Source organism: Amblyraja radiata, chromosome 19 (genome assembly GCF_010909765.2).
Source record: "Amblyraja radiata isolate CabotCenter1 chromosome 19, sAmbRad1.1.pri, whole genome shotgun sequence".
NCBI lineage: Eukaryota > Metazoa > Chordata > Chondrichthyes > Rajiformes > Rajidae > Amblyraja > Amblyraja radiata.
In genome coordinates this window covers 33154416-33169518 of record NC_045974.1, presented here as the reverse complement: position 1 = coordinate 33169518, position 15103 = coordinate 33154416, and the positions used below count along the sequence as shown (strand labels likewise).

Here is a 15103-nt window from a genome sequence, read left to right as displayed (position 1 = left end):
TTTGGGTTTAATAATTTAGAGAAAACATTTAATATATGCTTAATAAAGCTTGTGTGATAAACACTTAGGAGTATTGTGACTTTGGGCCTCCAGCACTTGGTTTTCCTTGTGACATTGACTGGGTCTATTATAGAATACTGACTATCATTTGTGAATACCGCCATTATCGTTATATGATGCATCTGCCAGGAGTGTGAACAAGCTTAATCTTGATTCTTTATCATCCAACAAATACTATGTTCTTAACATCATATTCATTTCCTTGCCAATAATCTATTTTATTCAAGGAAATATGTTAACTTCAAGTGGTGTAATTTGCCTTTTACAAATACAGACTGGTTTTCATGTCTTTGTGAATCTCTTTCAGTTAGTTCTTTATGAGGGAATGTTTACCAATATTTTAAAGGAAGCTTCCTGCTATTGTATTAGACTAACTGCCCTGGTGATCTCTAATTCATTCATTTCTCCTTTAATCCACAGAGTTATTTCAACAGTAATCATCTGGTTCTTTGGTACAACTTCCATGCTTAATAAAATGACATTGTTTTTAGCAAGGGCCTCTGCAGTTTCCATTACATTATTGAATGCATGCCAGTAGAAGCCAATGCTTTTTGCCAACATTTCATTGCTACTTCCATATCTTTATTTACTCATGTAATTGCCCCTTCTCTTGTACCCTATCACCCCCACTTATCTGTGGAAATAAAAGGTGCAATGATGATACAATTCTTCATTCTTTATAAGAAGAATATTCTCTTTGGTCAGACTTTCTTTAATCATTCCTTTATATATTACGTGTTATATAAACTGCTGGAGTAACAGCGGGTCAGGCAGCATCTCTGGAAAACATGGACAGGTGATTGTTCTGGTCAGGACCCTTCTTTGTTATAGATTTTTGGGCTGCTGATACATACATAGTGATATTGGGCAAAGTTACGAGAAGTCTGGTCATTTACGACTAAGATGTGTAGAAATGCCTTCTTTCAGAGGGTGGCGAATCTCAGGAATTCTCTGCCCCAGATGGTGGTGGAGATCAGATCAATTGACATGCTAATGCTTAAGATAAATACCTGAAAGATGGAGGAATTTAGGTTATAGGGAACTGGCACCGAAGAGGCCAGAATAGATCAGCTATGCTAATATTGAATAGTAGGGGAGGAGTAATGAGCCTGTTGATCTACTGCTGCTCCTATTTTCCTGTGTGTTTCAGTTGTGTTTCACTTAACTTGTGATAGTTCAGAACTCTCTTGCGGACATAGAGCTCTGCGTGAATCACAATGGCTATCATGTCTAAGTATGTAATTCATGTACGGCCTTGAGAAAAGATTTATTCTAGTTAGTGGTATTTGACAACCTTGCTTTTTGATCAAAAAGGCTCATTGCATGCTTACTGAAGGGTTTCTGACTGCAGAGAGATTTCATTTTTCTGTTATTGCCACACAAAACTTGTTGTTATAAGGGTTCAGCCTTTGCCAGAAGCAGGAAAAGATAAACCAGCCATAGGGATAAAAAATGGCATGGAGCAAGCATATGGTTAGATAGCAAAAAAAGGTAGTCAAGCTGTTGCAACATGGTTTCATTGAAGACTCTACTCCTGAGGGATTGCACCCATGCAATATGACAAGCCATGGGGCAGTGACCTAAGGAAGTGACATTGCAATTAGGGCAGCATGGTGCCACAGCAGTAGAGTTGCTGCCTTAGAGTGCCAGAGACCCGGGTTCGATCTTGACTAAGGGTCCTTGTCGGTACGAAGTATGTACGTTCGGCCCTTGACCTGCAGGGTTTTCTCTGGGATCTTCGGTTTCCACACACACTCCAAAGACGTACCTGTAGGTTTGGAGGTTAATTGGCTTGGTTTAATTGTAAATTGTCACTAATGTGTGTAGGATAGTGTAAGTGTGCGGGGATAGCTGGTTGGCAGGACTCGCTAGGCCGAAGGGCCTATTTCCGCTCTGTATCTCTAAAATAAACTAAACGGTAAAACTACATGTAGGCTACCATCAACTCTAGAGTACATCGTTGAAAGTTGCACATCCAAGAAAATATTTTCTGCGGTATAATGATTTCTGAGTGAAGAGTGAAAAGGACATGACCTGATAGCAAATTTGACAAAATGTTTACTTGCTCATGTGGCAGATGTCAATCAGTCATAAGATACCTATGAAAGAATGAATCTCTTATTCTCTGGTTTCTCAGCATTACTTTGGACACATCTCGGCCAAAATTTACAAATATCATCTTCATATGGACTCAGGAAAAATTGAGACTATAATCAGTGAAATCATTAAGTGCACCAAAATATTTTCATTCAGGATCTTCATGCCTAATCAATTATTCAGCATGGCATTCCTGATCCATTCAAGCTGACTGCAGGTGCATCAGGCTTTGAAGCAAAGGTACACAGCTAACTCGCACATACTTTCAAGGCAACCAGTGCAATGATTGTAGAGATACTGCATGGATAGAGCTTCATTTTTTTGGTTTCAATTAATAAAAGAATGAAAAAAAATCCCCTCAAGGCCAAACTGAAATAAATATAATTTCTAATCACCAATGAAATTATGTGCAAACAATGGATATCAACCGTGCAGATTTTACATTTTCATTTATTTCACTTTAACAATTGCCACATGTGGCTTTTGAAATGGCCACATAGATTCCATACCAATTCCATTTGTCAGTGGGATATGATGGTCAGTTATGTAGCAGCCATTCCAACAATGAAAAGAGTAAAAGCAGGGGGTAGAAGTGGATGGTAAACATGCTTGTAATTACGTAAAAGTGAAGATTTGTCAGTAAAATAATTAAGGTAGAAACCAAATTAGTTCATAATTATCATTATTAACCATTTTGAATTTGTTGGGCATTACAGCAACTGAAAAATAATACAACGATGTACTCTAGATGTCCACAACATCGACAATTCAGCAGAAGAAATAAATTATCTGCTAAGAAAGTTTTCATTAATAGCATTAGGTATTACATAGTCTATTCCATATCTTAACCCCTCGGAATCTTTTATAAGATGAGCAGAATTTAACTTTAACGTGAGCAATATTTTAAAGAATATACCAGAATTATAATCAGATGGGTTTTTTTTCTTAATTGGCCTCGCAAATAATTGACCTTAATGACAACTTTTCAATCAGCCTATTGTTTCTACTATTTCTATGTAGTGTCTTTGTGATTAGAAGGAGCTTTCACCCCATTTGTTGAGAGAGTCTTTTACATCAGTTTTATTTGAAACCCATTCATATGCAACATATAGGCTGTGTTCGTGTCATTTTCAAAGACGCAAAAGTCCTGAAATATACAAAAGCAAGATTTGACTTTTTTACGAAACACATATTATACATTTATGTCTATGGAAGCTACAGTTGTGTGCTGTAAGTAGTTTGAGTTACATTTGATTTCTACTGCTTTATTCTCTGTGGGTTGATATTTTAGTCTGAGCAGGTCTGGGAATTGAATTCATTGAAACTTTTCATTGGGAGGCTCATTCAAACCTGCAAGTTCTGGATTGATCCTCCTTTTAATTAAAGTAATGTCAACACAGGATGGTAAGTTTGCAAATGTTTTTGCAGGTCTTCTGGGTCCTAGACCTGGGAGCTTGGTTTGTAAAGCCTGGAGGTTATTGCACAGGACTTCTTTAGGATTCTGAATCATTTGAACTTTATGGCTTTAACCATCATGTCACCAGGGTGACTGCTGGTGTTTCCTTACTGTAAAACGGCGACAGGGACTGAGATGAGTACCAGCAGGAGTAGTAGAAGGATCAATAGGAGCAACAGGCCTGTGAAAACCCACTCAAAAATAAGTAACATCCATGGGGGGGAGGGTGATTGTCAATGCAGAGGTGCCCTTCCCAGAAGCCCACATTCACTAGACATGTATAAGCAGCAGCTTCTCACAAAGCTTAGCATGTTGGGCTTTGAGGTGGCAGAGGTAGCCTACTGGTGTAGAAATCGCTGCCAAATGAATCTGGTGATAACTTGTTGCCACTGGAAATTTATCGCCTTTTGTATTTGGGCACACTTTCAGAGCTTGGTGTGTGCCTTCCAATGTGAACTTTTCACTGGTGTCTTGGAGTAATTCAGCAGGTCAGGCATCATCTCTGGAGGGAATGGATAGGCGATGTTTTGGGTGGGAATGCTTCTTCAGACTCATTTGCTTGTTTACAACAAATAAACCACCAAGTGAAAGTCCAAAACCTTTTACTCATTCTGCCCTTGAAGATGTACTCAGTTGGTAGGAATCCAAAAATGGCACACCTTTAATATAAGTGATCTTAAGGAAAAATCTTCCTTGTCAGCCCCCAATATCTCTTGTATGATGCATGAAGTGGTTGTGGCAGATTAACAACTTATGACTGGAATATGTTAACACAGTCCTCATTCTTGGAATTGTTGAGCCAGGATGTGGGGAACACAAAGTGCATCAAAGAGTCCATTGATGTGGTGTGGCTGGAGGCTGGGCTGCAAGTGGTCTGATATGGGGCACCACCACTGGGCAAAAGCAAAGCTAGTGGGGTTTTTCCTTCTGGCAAAATTATCAATCATTTTAGGTTTTTTAATGTCCTTGATGTTGAAAAACTATTGAAATTGAAAGAAACGAGTTTCAAAAAAACGATAGAGCAATAGACATAAAAAACCTAGAAATAATTAAAATCAAGCAAAATAAGTTTAAAAATCACATATATTCGCTGGTGCTTCCTAAATCTGTGCACTGCAATCTCCATTGAAATCGAAGGAGTTTTGCATGTTGCAGCACGTGGGATCTGAATGGTGATTTTCCCCAGCAAGATCCAAGTCTATCATTGGCCTGACATTGATTCCAATAACATGACAAATTGTGACAGTTCTGGTCCTGTCTCAATCAGTACATCTCAAACTTCCATGAGTCACAGCAATTGTATGGAAGTCTGGACCATACTTCATTTTCAAAGCTTGATCTCTCACGATTCAAATCAGAACCATGAGACAAAACCAATGTGATTCAGTGCATGAATTAGAATTGTCGACAAAAGAACAATTAGGTTCATTTTCAACTCTATGTTAATTGCAAGTTAATATATAGAGTTATAGGTAACATCGCTGTGTGGTTTTAAATTCTATTTCAAAGTAGCTATTGAGTATCATTTTCCTCATGTCCAATGGTCGTATACTTGGATATTTTGTTATTTTCACAAAGCTACTTTCTCTGCGGATGCATGGTCCATTTTTAGTTCTCCGCCTGCTCCTGTTGTTCTGTGCTTTCTTTTGCCAAGTAGGGAAAAGATATCCATGTCTAAGCTCATAGGAACTATCGCTCTATTTTGTAGCAACACCAAACCGTGCCTTATTTGGATCACTTGTACGCTCTTCGAGCTCCCAGCTTGACATCAAATGATGAGTCACCAAGAGAGGCCCACATGTTGGGATATGAACTCTTTCTATCAATATTGTTTGTGCTACAAGATTACTTTCTCTAATTCTTTTTGATCATGTAATGGTTTGCAAACATTTTCTGTCCAGGCTAACACATGATGAATGAGTGCATGCTTGATTACCAAGGGCTGCAAATGGCTGCAGAACCGTACCCCAGCATAAGTTAACAATTTTAGAAGTAAAATGATGAGGAAAGCTTAGAAATGGGGAAACGTCATGACACTTGATTCACAGCAATAATAGCACAGGAAATGAACTTAACTGGAAAAGTTCACCAGCACAGAATCTCTGCACTAAGCACATTGAATTGCTGTTTGGTGCATGATGGCAGTGTATGGTATGATGTCTGGCCTCTATCATTTTTCAGACGCAACATCTTTATGACTTGCTTTATTATCTGTCTTTATGTCATTAGCTAAACTAATGGATTGCATTTTTTATTTGGATTTAAAAACAAATAACCCTATTAACATGTATAAAGGATACCAAAGTAGGTCGTGAATTTCTGCGGGGGGGGGGGGAGAAGGAGAGAGATATTTTGCGCAGGGGGGAGAGAAGGGGAGAGATTTGTCTACCAAGATACCAGAGTATTTGATTTAGAAGAATGGAAAATAAACCTAAATACATTTTGGAACTTGGAATCCAGACATTTCAATGGGAAATGTTTGACACGAATAAATGTGAGGTTGCAATACTAATCAAGGCACTTAGATTTCTTTTTTGGAGTATCAAATTCAAATGTAAGCATTCCAGTGCATCAAAAATTAACTGTAGTAAATAAATTAGAATTGATTAACAGTTTCACAATCGGAAAAAAATAATCAATTTCTTTGGAGTCTGAAAGTTGTTTTAAGCCCATAATGCTTCCTATCTCACGATGCTGTATCTGTCCAGCCTGGCAGTAGCCATGTTTGGGCATCCTCAACTCTCTAAAATCAATCTCCCATAGAAACATACAGGAGAGAAATTTGAGGGCAAATACACTGCGAGCAATTGTTTCCATATAAACTAAGCTGCTCAGTTATTTGCAGAAGTGTGTATGTGGGATTTATATCTCTAGGAAGTACATTACAGTCAGCATTTTAAAACAACAACATTAATTAATTCAGCGAATAAGGTGTTAGACTTTGTTTGAATCTCCATTTTTACAGGTTATTGTTATTTTTAGTGAGTACAATATTCTGGTCACTTTAGCATTGTTCACAACTTCTGGACATATCCAAGTATAGATAGATTCTAGATTAACTTTAATTGTCATTCAGATATACACATAGACACAGTGCACATTGAACAAAATTTCGTTGCATTGACTCTTCAAAGTAGCAGCAGAATATAACATTTATATCAGGCGATCAGTAAAAGTGCTTAGTGTGTCCATAAAAAGTGCTTCATGTGCATAGTTCTGTAAAATAGATATGTAGGAAAGTTTTTAAAAGTGGCAATGTATAAGAAAGTTATGGCATCGGTTTGATTGTGAGTTCAATAGTCTTATGGCCTGGGGGATGAAGCTGTTGCAGAACCTGGTTGTCCCGCTCTTCATGCTGCGGTACCTCCTCCCAGAGTTCAGCAGTGTAAACAGTCCATATTGTGGGTGTGTGGGGGCTCTGGTAATGCCCTTAGCTCTTGTCAGACAGCGTTTGTAACCAATGTCCATGATGGAAGGAAGAGAAGTCCCAAAGTATGAGAAGGGAATTCTTCATTGAACCTGGCTTTATTGGAATTCAGTGCTCCAAAGACTGAGCAAGCAATAGAACAACACAAAATCACCTGTGAACTGTAGTATTTCTAATTAGGTGGGCAACTTTTAAAATCTTCGGTTTCATGGTCTAAACCTAGACTCAGGTCATTTACAATTAAATATGGCGACATTTCTGGCCACATTAAGGTGCCGCAGGTAGTACTGCTGCCTCACAAATCTAACAACCTGAGTTCAACCCTGATCGTTAGTGCTTTCTATACCATCAACCTGAAAGATTAGCTGTTTCTGTCTCCACACACTTTTCTTGTTATGTGACCTGCTAAAGCCAGTCTAGGATTTTCTGATTTCATTTCAGATTACCAGCACCTGCAGTATTAACTTTTGTATTACAGTATTTCCTAAACTCCAAAGACATACAGGTATGTAGGTAAACTGGCTTGGTAAATATAAAATTATCCCTAGTATGTGTAGGATATTGTTAATATTAGCAATGTTACAAAATTTTGAGATTTTAAAAATCAAGTCTGTAATTTATCCCATCAGATAAAGCATAAAAATAAGTTTAATTTGACACCTAATTCACTTTCATATCTCAAGTATTTAAAAAGTTATGGCCATTTTCATACTCGGAAATGAGCATCTTGTTCCCTATTGATTTTCTATGGACATAACAAAAAAGTTGTGATCGTGAACAGTCAAAAGCCCATAACTTTCTTAAAAATTAAGAGAACTGAATGAAATTTTCAGTTATCATAGATTGAAGCATTCTGAAACAAATATAAAATAATCTTACTTGGATGACCTGAAATTAAAGCATATAATTAGTTAGTTACCTAATTGTAGCTAATTTCAGACTTCAATTACTAGATCTAAACATCTATCCATTTCTTAATAAATGATTAACATTTTTAAATAGCCTAAATGTCCAAATAATATTCACAAATAATTCACAATAAAACATGATTTTTAAATCTCATTTACATTAATTTATAGGCCAAATGGAAGGAATTCAGTGTTCAATTGCTGTAAATAAATGCCCATTTAAATCAGCTTTCCAGTGGGTCCCTGTGGAACGCGCTGGTTTAGAACGTTCACATTGCGGTAGATTTGTGCCCCAAATGCCCAGAAAAATACTGCGCGATATAATGGGCCCAAAATGAGCTACTCGCAATATTAAACTTTGTATAAAGGGATCTTTAGAAGCCCTTTTTAATGTAAAAATATACAACCTACCTTCAGCTGTCTGCTTTATGAGACCCTGCGGTTGCTGGCGGTCGCGGGTTTAGAGATTGATTTTTAAACTACTATAACTATTATTCAAGGCCTTTAAACCTAATAATAGCATTTGCGACGGGGTCTTCCAGCGATTTTTCGTTAATAATTAACTAGGCTGAACATCTTCGATTTGAACAGCCTAGAGAAAATCGCGTTTTAAACCTGCCCCCCTCTAAACGGCGCCAAAATCGCGCACACCCGCAGCGGCAGATTTTCAAAGACGCTTCAGGTAGGCTTTGCAACATACCTATTAATATGCGGGGATCGCTGGCCGGCATGGACCCGTTGGGTCGAAGGGCCTGTATCTCTAAACTAAACTAAACTAAACTAAATTTCAACATTCAGCTCTTAATTCCTTCTGATTATTTGGCTCTTAGCACTGTGATTTTTATGCCAAATGAATTTATTGTTGATTTATTTAGGCACATTGGCGAGGTTGCCTCTTACGGAAGAAGTTGTCTCATGCTTTAGCAGCGGTTCATGCTGAGGAAGACGATGTCTTTGCGGAAGTTAATTTGAATGAATTTGTATTTGATGAGGTAAGTCAATATCAAAGCATGTTCCCCAACGTTTATCATGTTAAGAGTTGTGAAATGGTTATGTTGTATCTGGTTGGACTGTGCATCTCAAAGTGTTGGCTGCAAAATTCAGTATGTCCTCAAGCCCAAGCAAGTCAGACTGAGACTAAGCCTGGGGTTTCATGGGAATGGAAAGGCAGGAAGTACAGGTGAGAGTGTATGCAAGGGAGAGTGAAGTAATAATCAAGAGTCTTCATAGGACAGTGGATGGACGTTGAGTCCTGTTGCAGGGTTTGTTGCATGAGAAAGGGCATTTGAATCTGGAAATCAGAGTTTTGGTGGGGAGGTTACATGAAAGCATGGAGGCTCGGTTTGGGTAAGAAAATAAGATAGAGAATGGGGCCTAGATCAAGAGAGCAGGATTGGAGGCGTTGTTGGAAAGCAGTGGTATTGACTTCGAAGGATTGTGTGGAAAACCAAGAAACAAATAACCTGGGTTAGGGTGGCACAGTGGTGTAGCGGGTAAAGCTGCTGCCTCACTGCACCAGAGACCCAGATTCAATCCTGACTTCGGAGTTATATGTTCTGTCTGTGTGGAGTTTGCATATTCTCCCTATGTCCAGATGATCTGTTGTCTTCCCTCATCCCAAAGAAATTAGAGTTTGTAGGTTAATTGTTCTCTGTAAATTTTCCCTAGTGTGTTAGGAATGGAGGAGAAAATTAGATAACACAGAACTAGTGTGAACAATCAATGGTCGGTGTGGGCCAAAGGGCCTGTTTCCCTGCTGTATCACTAAACTAAACCAAAGTTCCACTCCAGTGATCTTAGTACAAAAATGTAAACTGATATTCTGAGACTTAAGAATGTATAGGTTCTTAATTTTAAAAGTACCCAGATTGTGGGCGGTATGGTGATGCAGCGGTAGAGTTACAGCCTTACAACGCCAAAGACCCAGGTTTGATTCTGACTATGGGTGCTGACTGTACAGAGTTTGTACGTTCACTCTGTGACCGCGTGGGTTTTCTCTGGGTGTTCCGGTTTCCTCCCACACTTCAAAGACGTTCATGTTTCTAGGTTAATTGGCTTCTGTAAATTATAAGTTGTCCATCGTGTATAGGATAGTGCCAGTGTACGGGGTGATCGCTGGTCCTGTTTTTGCGCTGCATCTCTAAACTAAATGTGGTTATTTATGGTGGGCCGGAACCCACACAAGGGTCCCTTTAAAATGAAAAATGCCACGAATGTGAATGACGCATCATTGGTGCATGTTGTTTTTCTCAGAGCAGTCGTCTTCTTGCGTATGGCGTGCACAACCTAAAGTTGTAGATCAAGGATAGACATCCCGGCCAAGACAGCATCTGTTACTGGATGGATGGCTTTGATGCCACCAGAGAAAAGCCTCAGTGAGCAGTCATTCATGATATGTGGGATGGTCTGGTCTGGATGTCCGCAGTTGCAAGCAGGGTTGTCTGTCATCCCCCACTTATACAGGTGATGGGCTGTTCTTGCATGGAGGGTGCGGATTCTGTTCAGGGTTAGCCATTGCTTGCAATGGAGGTCAAAACCCGGTGGTTTCACTTTGGGGTCTGTGATGACCTCTCGGTGTTCATGTTGGCATCCTTCTAGGCTCTGCGCCACTCAGTCTTGGAGTCAAAGTCTTCCAGGGATTAATGGAATACCAGAAGGGTTTGCGGGTCTTCAGGCGCATGTTGGGCAGATTGTTCAAATCAGCATGGATGGGAAGGTCAAGGTTAGCCTCAATGGTGCACCAATCTTTCAACGTCCTCTCCCTTCTGCGTATGCTGGGAGGGACAATATGAGAGAGGACAGGGAGCCACTGCAAAGGTGTTGACTTAAGCGTCCCTGTGATGACCCGCATTGTAGAGTTAAGGACAGTGTCAACTCGCTTGGTGTGACAGCTATTAGCCCAAGCTGCTGAGCAAAACTCGGCTGTTGAGTAGACTAGGGCTAAGCTTGCGGTACGGAGGGTGTGTGCATTGGATCCCCAGCTGTTGCCTGCAAGTTTCCTGATGATGTTGACCCTTGCTTTCAGTTTATCAGCCACCCTCTTCAGGTGTTCAAGATAGGTGAGGCTGCGATCCAGGGTGACTCCGAGATACTTGGGGAATTCTTCATTCTTCACCGGCTTACCACAAAAGGACACTCGGAGCTTTGCATTGGCGAGCTGATTGCTGAAGTGAAAGGCAGTGACAGTTCTTAGATGGGTTAGGGCAATGTCGCCAGAAGGTGAAGTACTCCTCCATCCCCTTCAAGTCTTGGGTTAGCACTCTGCTGATATCCTCAAGGGCAGCTCCCTGGTTGGCAAGGGCAAGGTAATCGGCATATGCAAACTTCCTGGACGAGGTAGTTGACATATCACTCACATAAATGTTGGAGAGTAGGGGAGCTAGGACAGAGCCCTGGGGGAGACCATCATTCAGGATCCTGACAGAGCTGGTCTGGTTCCCAAGCGAGGCCTTAATTCTACGGTTGCTGAGGATGGATGAGAGGGCACGCATGGTGGTTTGGCACTTCAAGATTCTGGAAGCTTTCAGCAACCGACCATGTCTCCACATAAGCTGATTCCAGATTGATGAGAGCAACACCAGTTTTCAGTTGGAAGCCAGACTCTATATTGGTAGTGAGGGCAAGGACTTGATCTGCACAGCTTCTACCCAGTCTAAAGCCAACTTGCTCTATGGGAAGAACAGGTTCTACCAATGGAGAAATCCTGGCAAGCAGGACTCTCCTTCGTCATCTTGGTTCAGTTGCTCCTGCCCGGTACACCCCCCCCCCCCCCAGGAGTTAGCAAATGCTGTAGCCTCTCACCTGCTGGAAAACTCGATGGTCACCACTTCCAAAGAAGCCTGACAAGAAGTGAGATGGAACCTGACAAAGTCCATCTCTTCTTCACCATCCTCAAGCCCCCTTTCTAATCCATACACTCCAGTTGATGTAGACAAAGGCCTGTCCTCTACTAAAGCTGGGAAAGCAGCAGGAGTTGATGGGATCTACACGGAATTTCTGAAAAACCTTGGACACAACTGGCTGGCTGCTTTTTTTACCCATGTCCATTGTAGTGGAATTATCCCTAAGGCCTGGAGAGAGTCTAAAGTCATCGCCAGCCTGGGAAATCTGCTGATGATCCAGCTAGTTGCCGACCCATCTCCCACGTGCACAAGCTCAGAGCAGTGATTAACGTCTAGAAATGCCCATTGGACATGAGAACTGAAATGAGTGTTATGGCTTTAGTAGTGGAAATATGATTTCTCCTTATGGCATTTTAGAAATAATGTTGTTTCTTTGCTTATATTCAGAAAGGAAAGTTTAAATAGGCTACAAAATGATTCATTCACTGTGACGTGCAAAGCTGGAAATGAGCCGCACCATGAAATTTAATTTCTTGGCCAAATTACCCCAACCCAGATACATTTATCTTGCTTTTCAAAACACTCATTCTAGGTCAATATCTAATGTTCCCCAACAACACTAAAAACTTTAATTTGAAGTATTCAGATTTTAATGTGCTTGCATTATGTTCAACACTATTAACAGATTCATGTAGCATTGGGCAAAGCAGTAGTAGCAGCTGCTTGAGCTAATGAGTGCCGCTGGCTGGGGTCAAAAGTTATACAAATCACAAAACAATCATTAATTTAGCTGTTACTATCTTCAAACTATCATTTACAATTAATTGACAGCAGGCACGTGCCATCAGGGTAGGCAAGGTAGACACTGCCTACCCTGACTAAAATTTTAAATGGTTATTATTAAATATAAATAGTAAAGGCATGGGAGAATTATGCCTACCTAAGAGATCGATCTGATTCAACGTCCCGGTGTGCTCCCGTTTTTCCCACCATCTCCCCACCTGCCGTCACCCTCCACCCCCACCCATTCAGTAATTCAGAATGAAGGAGATTTGGAAGCCTTAGTAAGTAAGTTTTATTTATATAGCACGTTTTAAGTCAATTCGCATTGACACCAAAGTGCTTTACATAAATTAAATAATAAGTTCCATTACAAACCATAGAAAAAGGTTAAAAAAAAAATGAATAAAATGGACACAACACATTATAGAGTTCAACACAAACGTCCCCCCACAGCAGAATCAAAACTTTCCACTGTGGGGAAAGGCACCAGAAAGTTAAGTCCTCTTCCTCTGTGAAACACCCGAGGTCGGGGCCCATTTGTGGCCGTGCAGCCAGTCCGATGATTTTCAGGGCCCTCTTGCCGTGAAGATGGAACTTCGGCGTCGGGTGAAACATTCCTCAGCGGCTTGGAAAAGTCTGGAGCGGCTGCCTCCTCCCTGGAGACCAGGGCACTCGTAGTCCTCAAGCCGCGCCGGTTGGAGCTCCAACCCCGGTGAACTCGAACCCTGGCTCTGCGGCGCTCCAAATCCAGCGCCGCCCGCGGCCGGACGCCCGCAGCCACAGCTCCGCGATGTTGGGATCGACGGCCAAAGCGCTCCGGAGCTTACCGCACGGCGACCCGGTAAGGCATTGCCCGCTCCGTGTTGGTATCCCAGCGCTGCGCCACCGCCGCCGAAGCTGTAGTCCCGGCCGTTCCCGACAGGAAACGCCGCTCCATTCTCGATGGTAGGCCGCGAGGACGGGGCGAAGAAGCAGCTTGGAGGGATGCTGCCTCTCCGACCAGGTAGGTGACTAAGAAATAAAGTTACCCCCTTCCCCACCCCCACCCCCCACATAGAAGACCTCCACTAACATTTTTTAACAGGACTTAAAATAAAATAAAATAAAAAAAGGTGTAGAGACGGACTGCAGGCAGGCTGCCATACACAGACGGCGCCCACTCCCGCACATCCGCCAGCCTTGAGCAAATTGCTTTCTTTATTTTTATTTTTTTGGCGTGAGAAATTCTATGTCACCAGCCTTCTTTCAAAATTTAGTAACTCAAAATGGGGGTGCGTTTTCATTGCCGGGAAATACGGTACTTTATTAAGAGATTTGGCTTTTGAAGACTTTATAAAAGTCGACTGACAACTTACGGAGAGAAAAATCTGCGCATGCGCGGTTGATGATTTTTTTAAAGCTGACTGACTGCCTACCCTGAGTAATTACTCACGGCACGTGCCTGATTGACAGTCATACGCACAAGAGTGTGGGGCAGCAGAAAGTTGCCCATAACCACCAACGACCAATGTGGTGAGTTGATTTTGGGTTGAGTTAAGCCTGGACTCAATTTTTGCTCTGGTGCATTAATGTCAACTTACTGCCCAATGCCATCTAAATTCTAAATTTAGTTTAGTTTGGTTTGGTTTAATTAGAATGGCGAAACATTGTTTGGCATTTGGGCAGGTTATATCAAAAGCTGCCTGTGAGGTTAGGTCGGGGGGAGTTCCCCCCGCCACGAGTACCATGTAATCCCATGCTATCTGCTCAATGGTCGGATAGTCGGCGACTAAACCGTCTTCCCCACCTGGTTTGCCAGGTGAGGAGGGGCTGTGGACCCCAGCAGGACCAAAAACAAGACCTGTCAATCCACACTTCAGTAGAAGTTACGATCACTGTAAGCATTGTAAGGAATGATGATAAAGCACACACACCAAAATCCTATACTTCCAGTGGCGGAAGTCCGCGGGAACTGGAGGGCAAAGATGTGCGTCCGTCACCGTTCCCGTTGAAAACCAGCACCATTGCATCGCTAATGTTTTCAACTATGATGATGATGCCTGTTAAATAGTTGAATATTGATTTGGAAAAAGGAACAAGATGCTGGTTTACAAAAAAAACGACACTAAGTTCTGAAGTAGCTCAGTAGGGCAAGCAACATCTCTGGAGGACATGGATAGGTAAGGGGACCCGACCCGAAACTTCACCTCTCCATGTTCTCCAGATATGCTGCCTGGCCCGCCAAGTTACTCAACCATTTTCTTTCTTTTTTGAACATTGATATGACAGCTGTCTATGTCTTATTCCTGGCTCAGTAACTCAAACCTAATGTTTCTAATTTTAAACATATTTTCTATTAAAAAAATAATTAGGTTAATTAAAAAATATTGTAAATACATGATATGAAATATTAAATCAAATAAATGCAACCCAATAAAATGTTTATATTATACCACCACAGCTTTAGATCACAAAGTGCCCATGAAAATAGTGGAGCTACTGGAAGTGATGTTAACGCACACTGTTGGTTAATATTCATAATTAAAAACAT

The 15103-nt window shown here is 41.2% G+C and overlaps 1 protein-coding gene across 3 annotated transcripts in view; it reads left to right on the top strand.

Annotated features, from left to right (window-relative positions):
- The window catches only part of lrriq1 (leucine rich repeats and IQ motif containing 1), a 164188-nt gene that overhangs the window by 94562 nt on the left and 54523 nt on the right, over positions 1–15103 (top strand). For all 3 annotated transcript variants that reach the window (XM_033038198.1, XM_033038197.1, XM_033038199.1), the window contains exon 18: positions 8824–8940. In XM_033038198.1, the coding sequence (XP_032894089.1) occupies positions 8824–8940 (117 nt within the window). The remainder of the gene's footprint in view (positions 1–8823; positions 8941–15103) is intronic.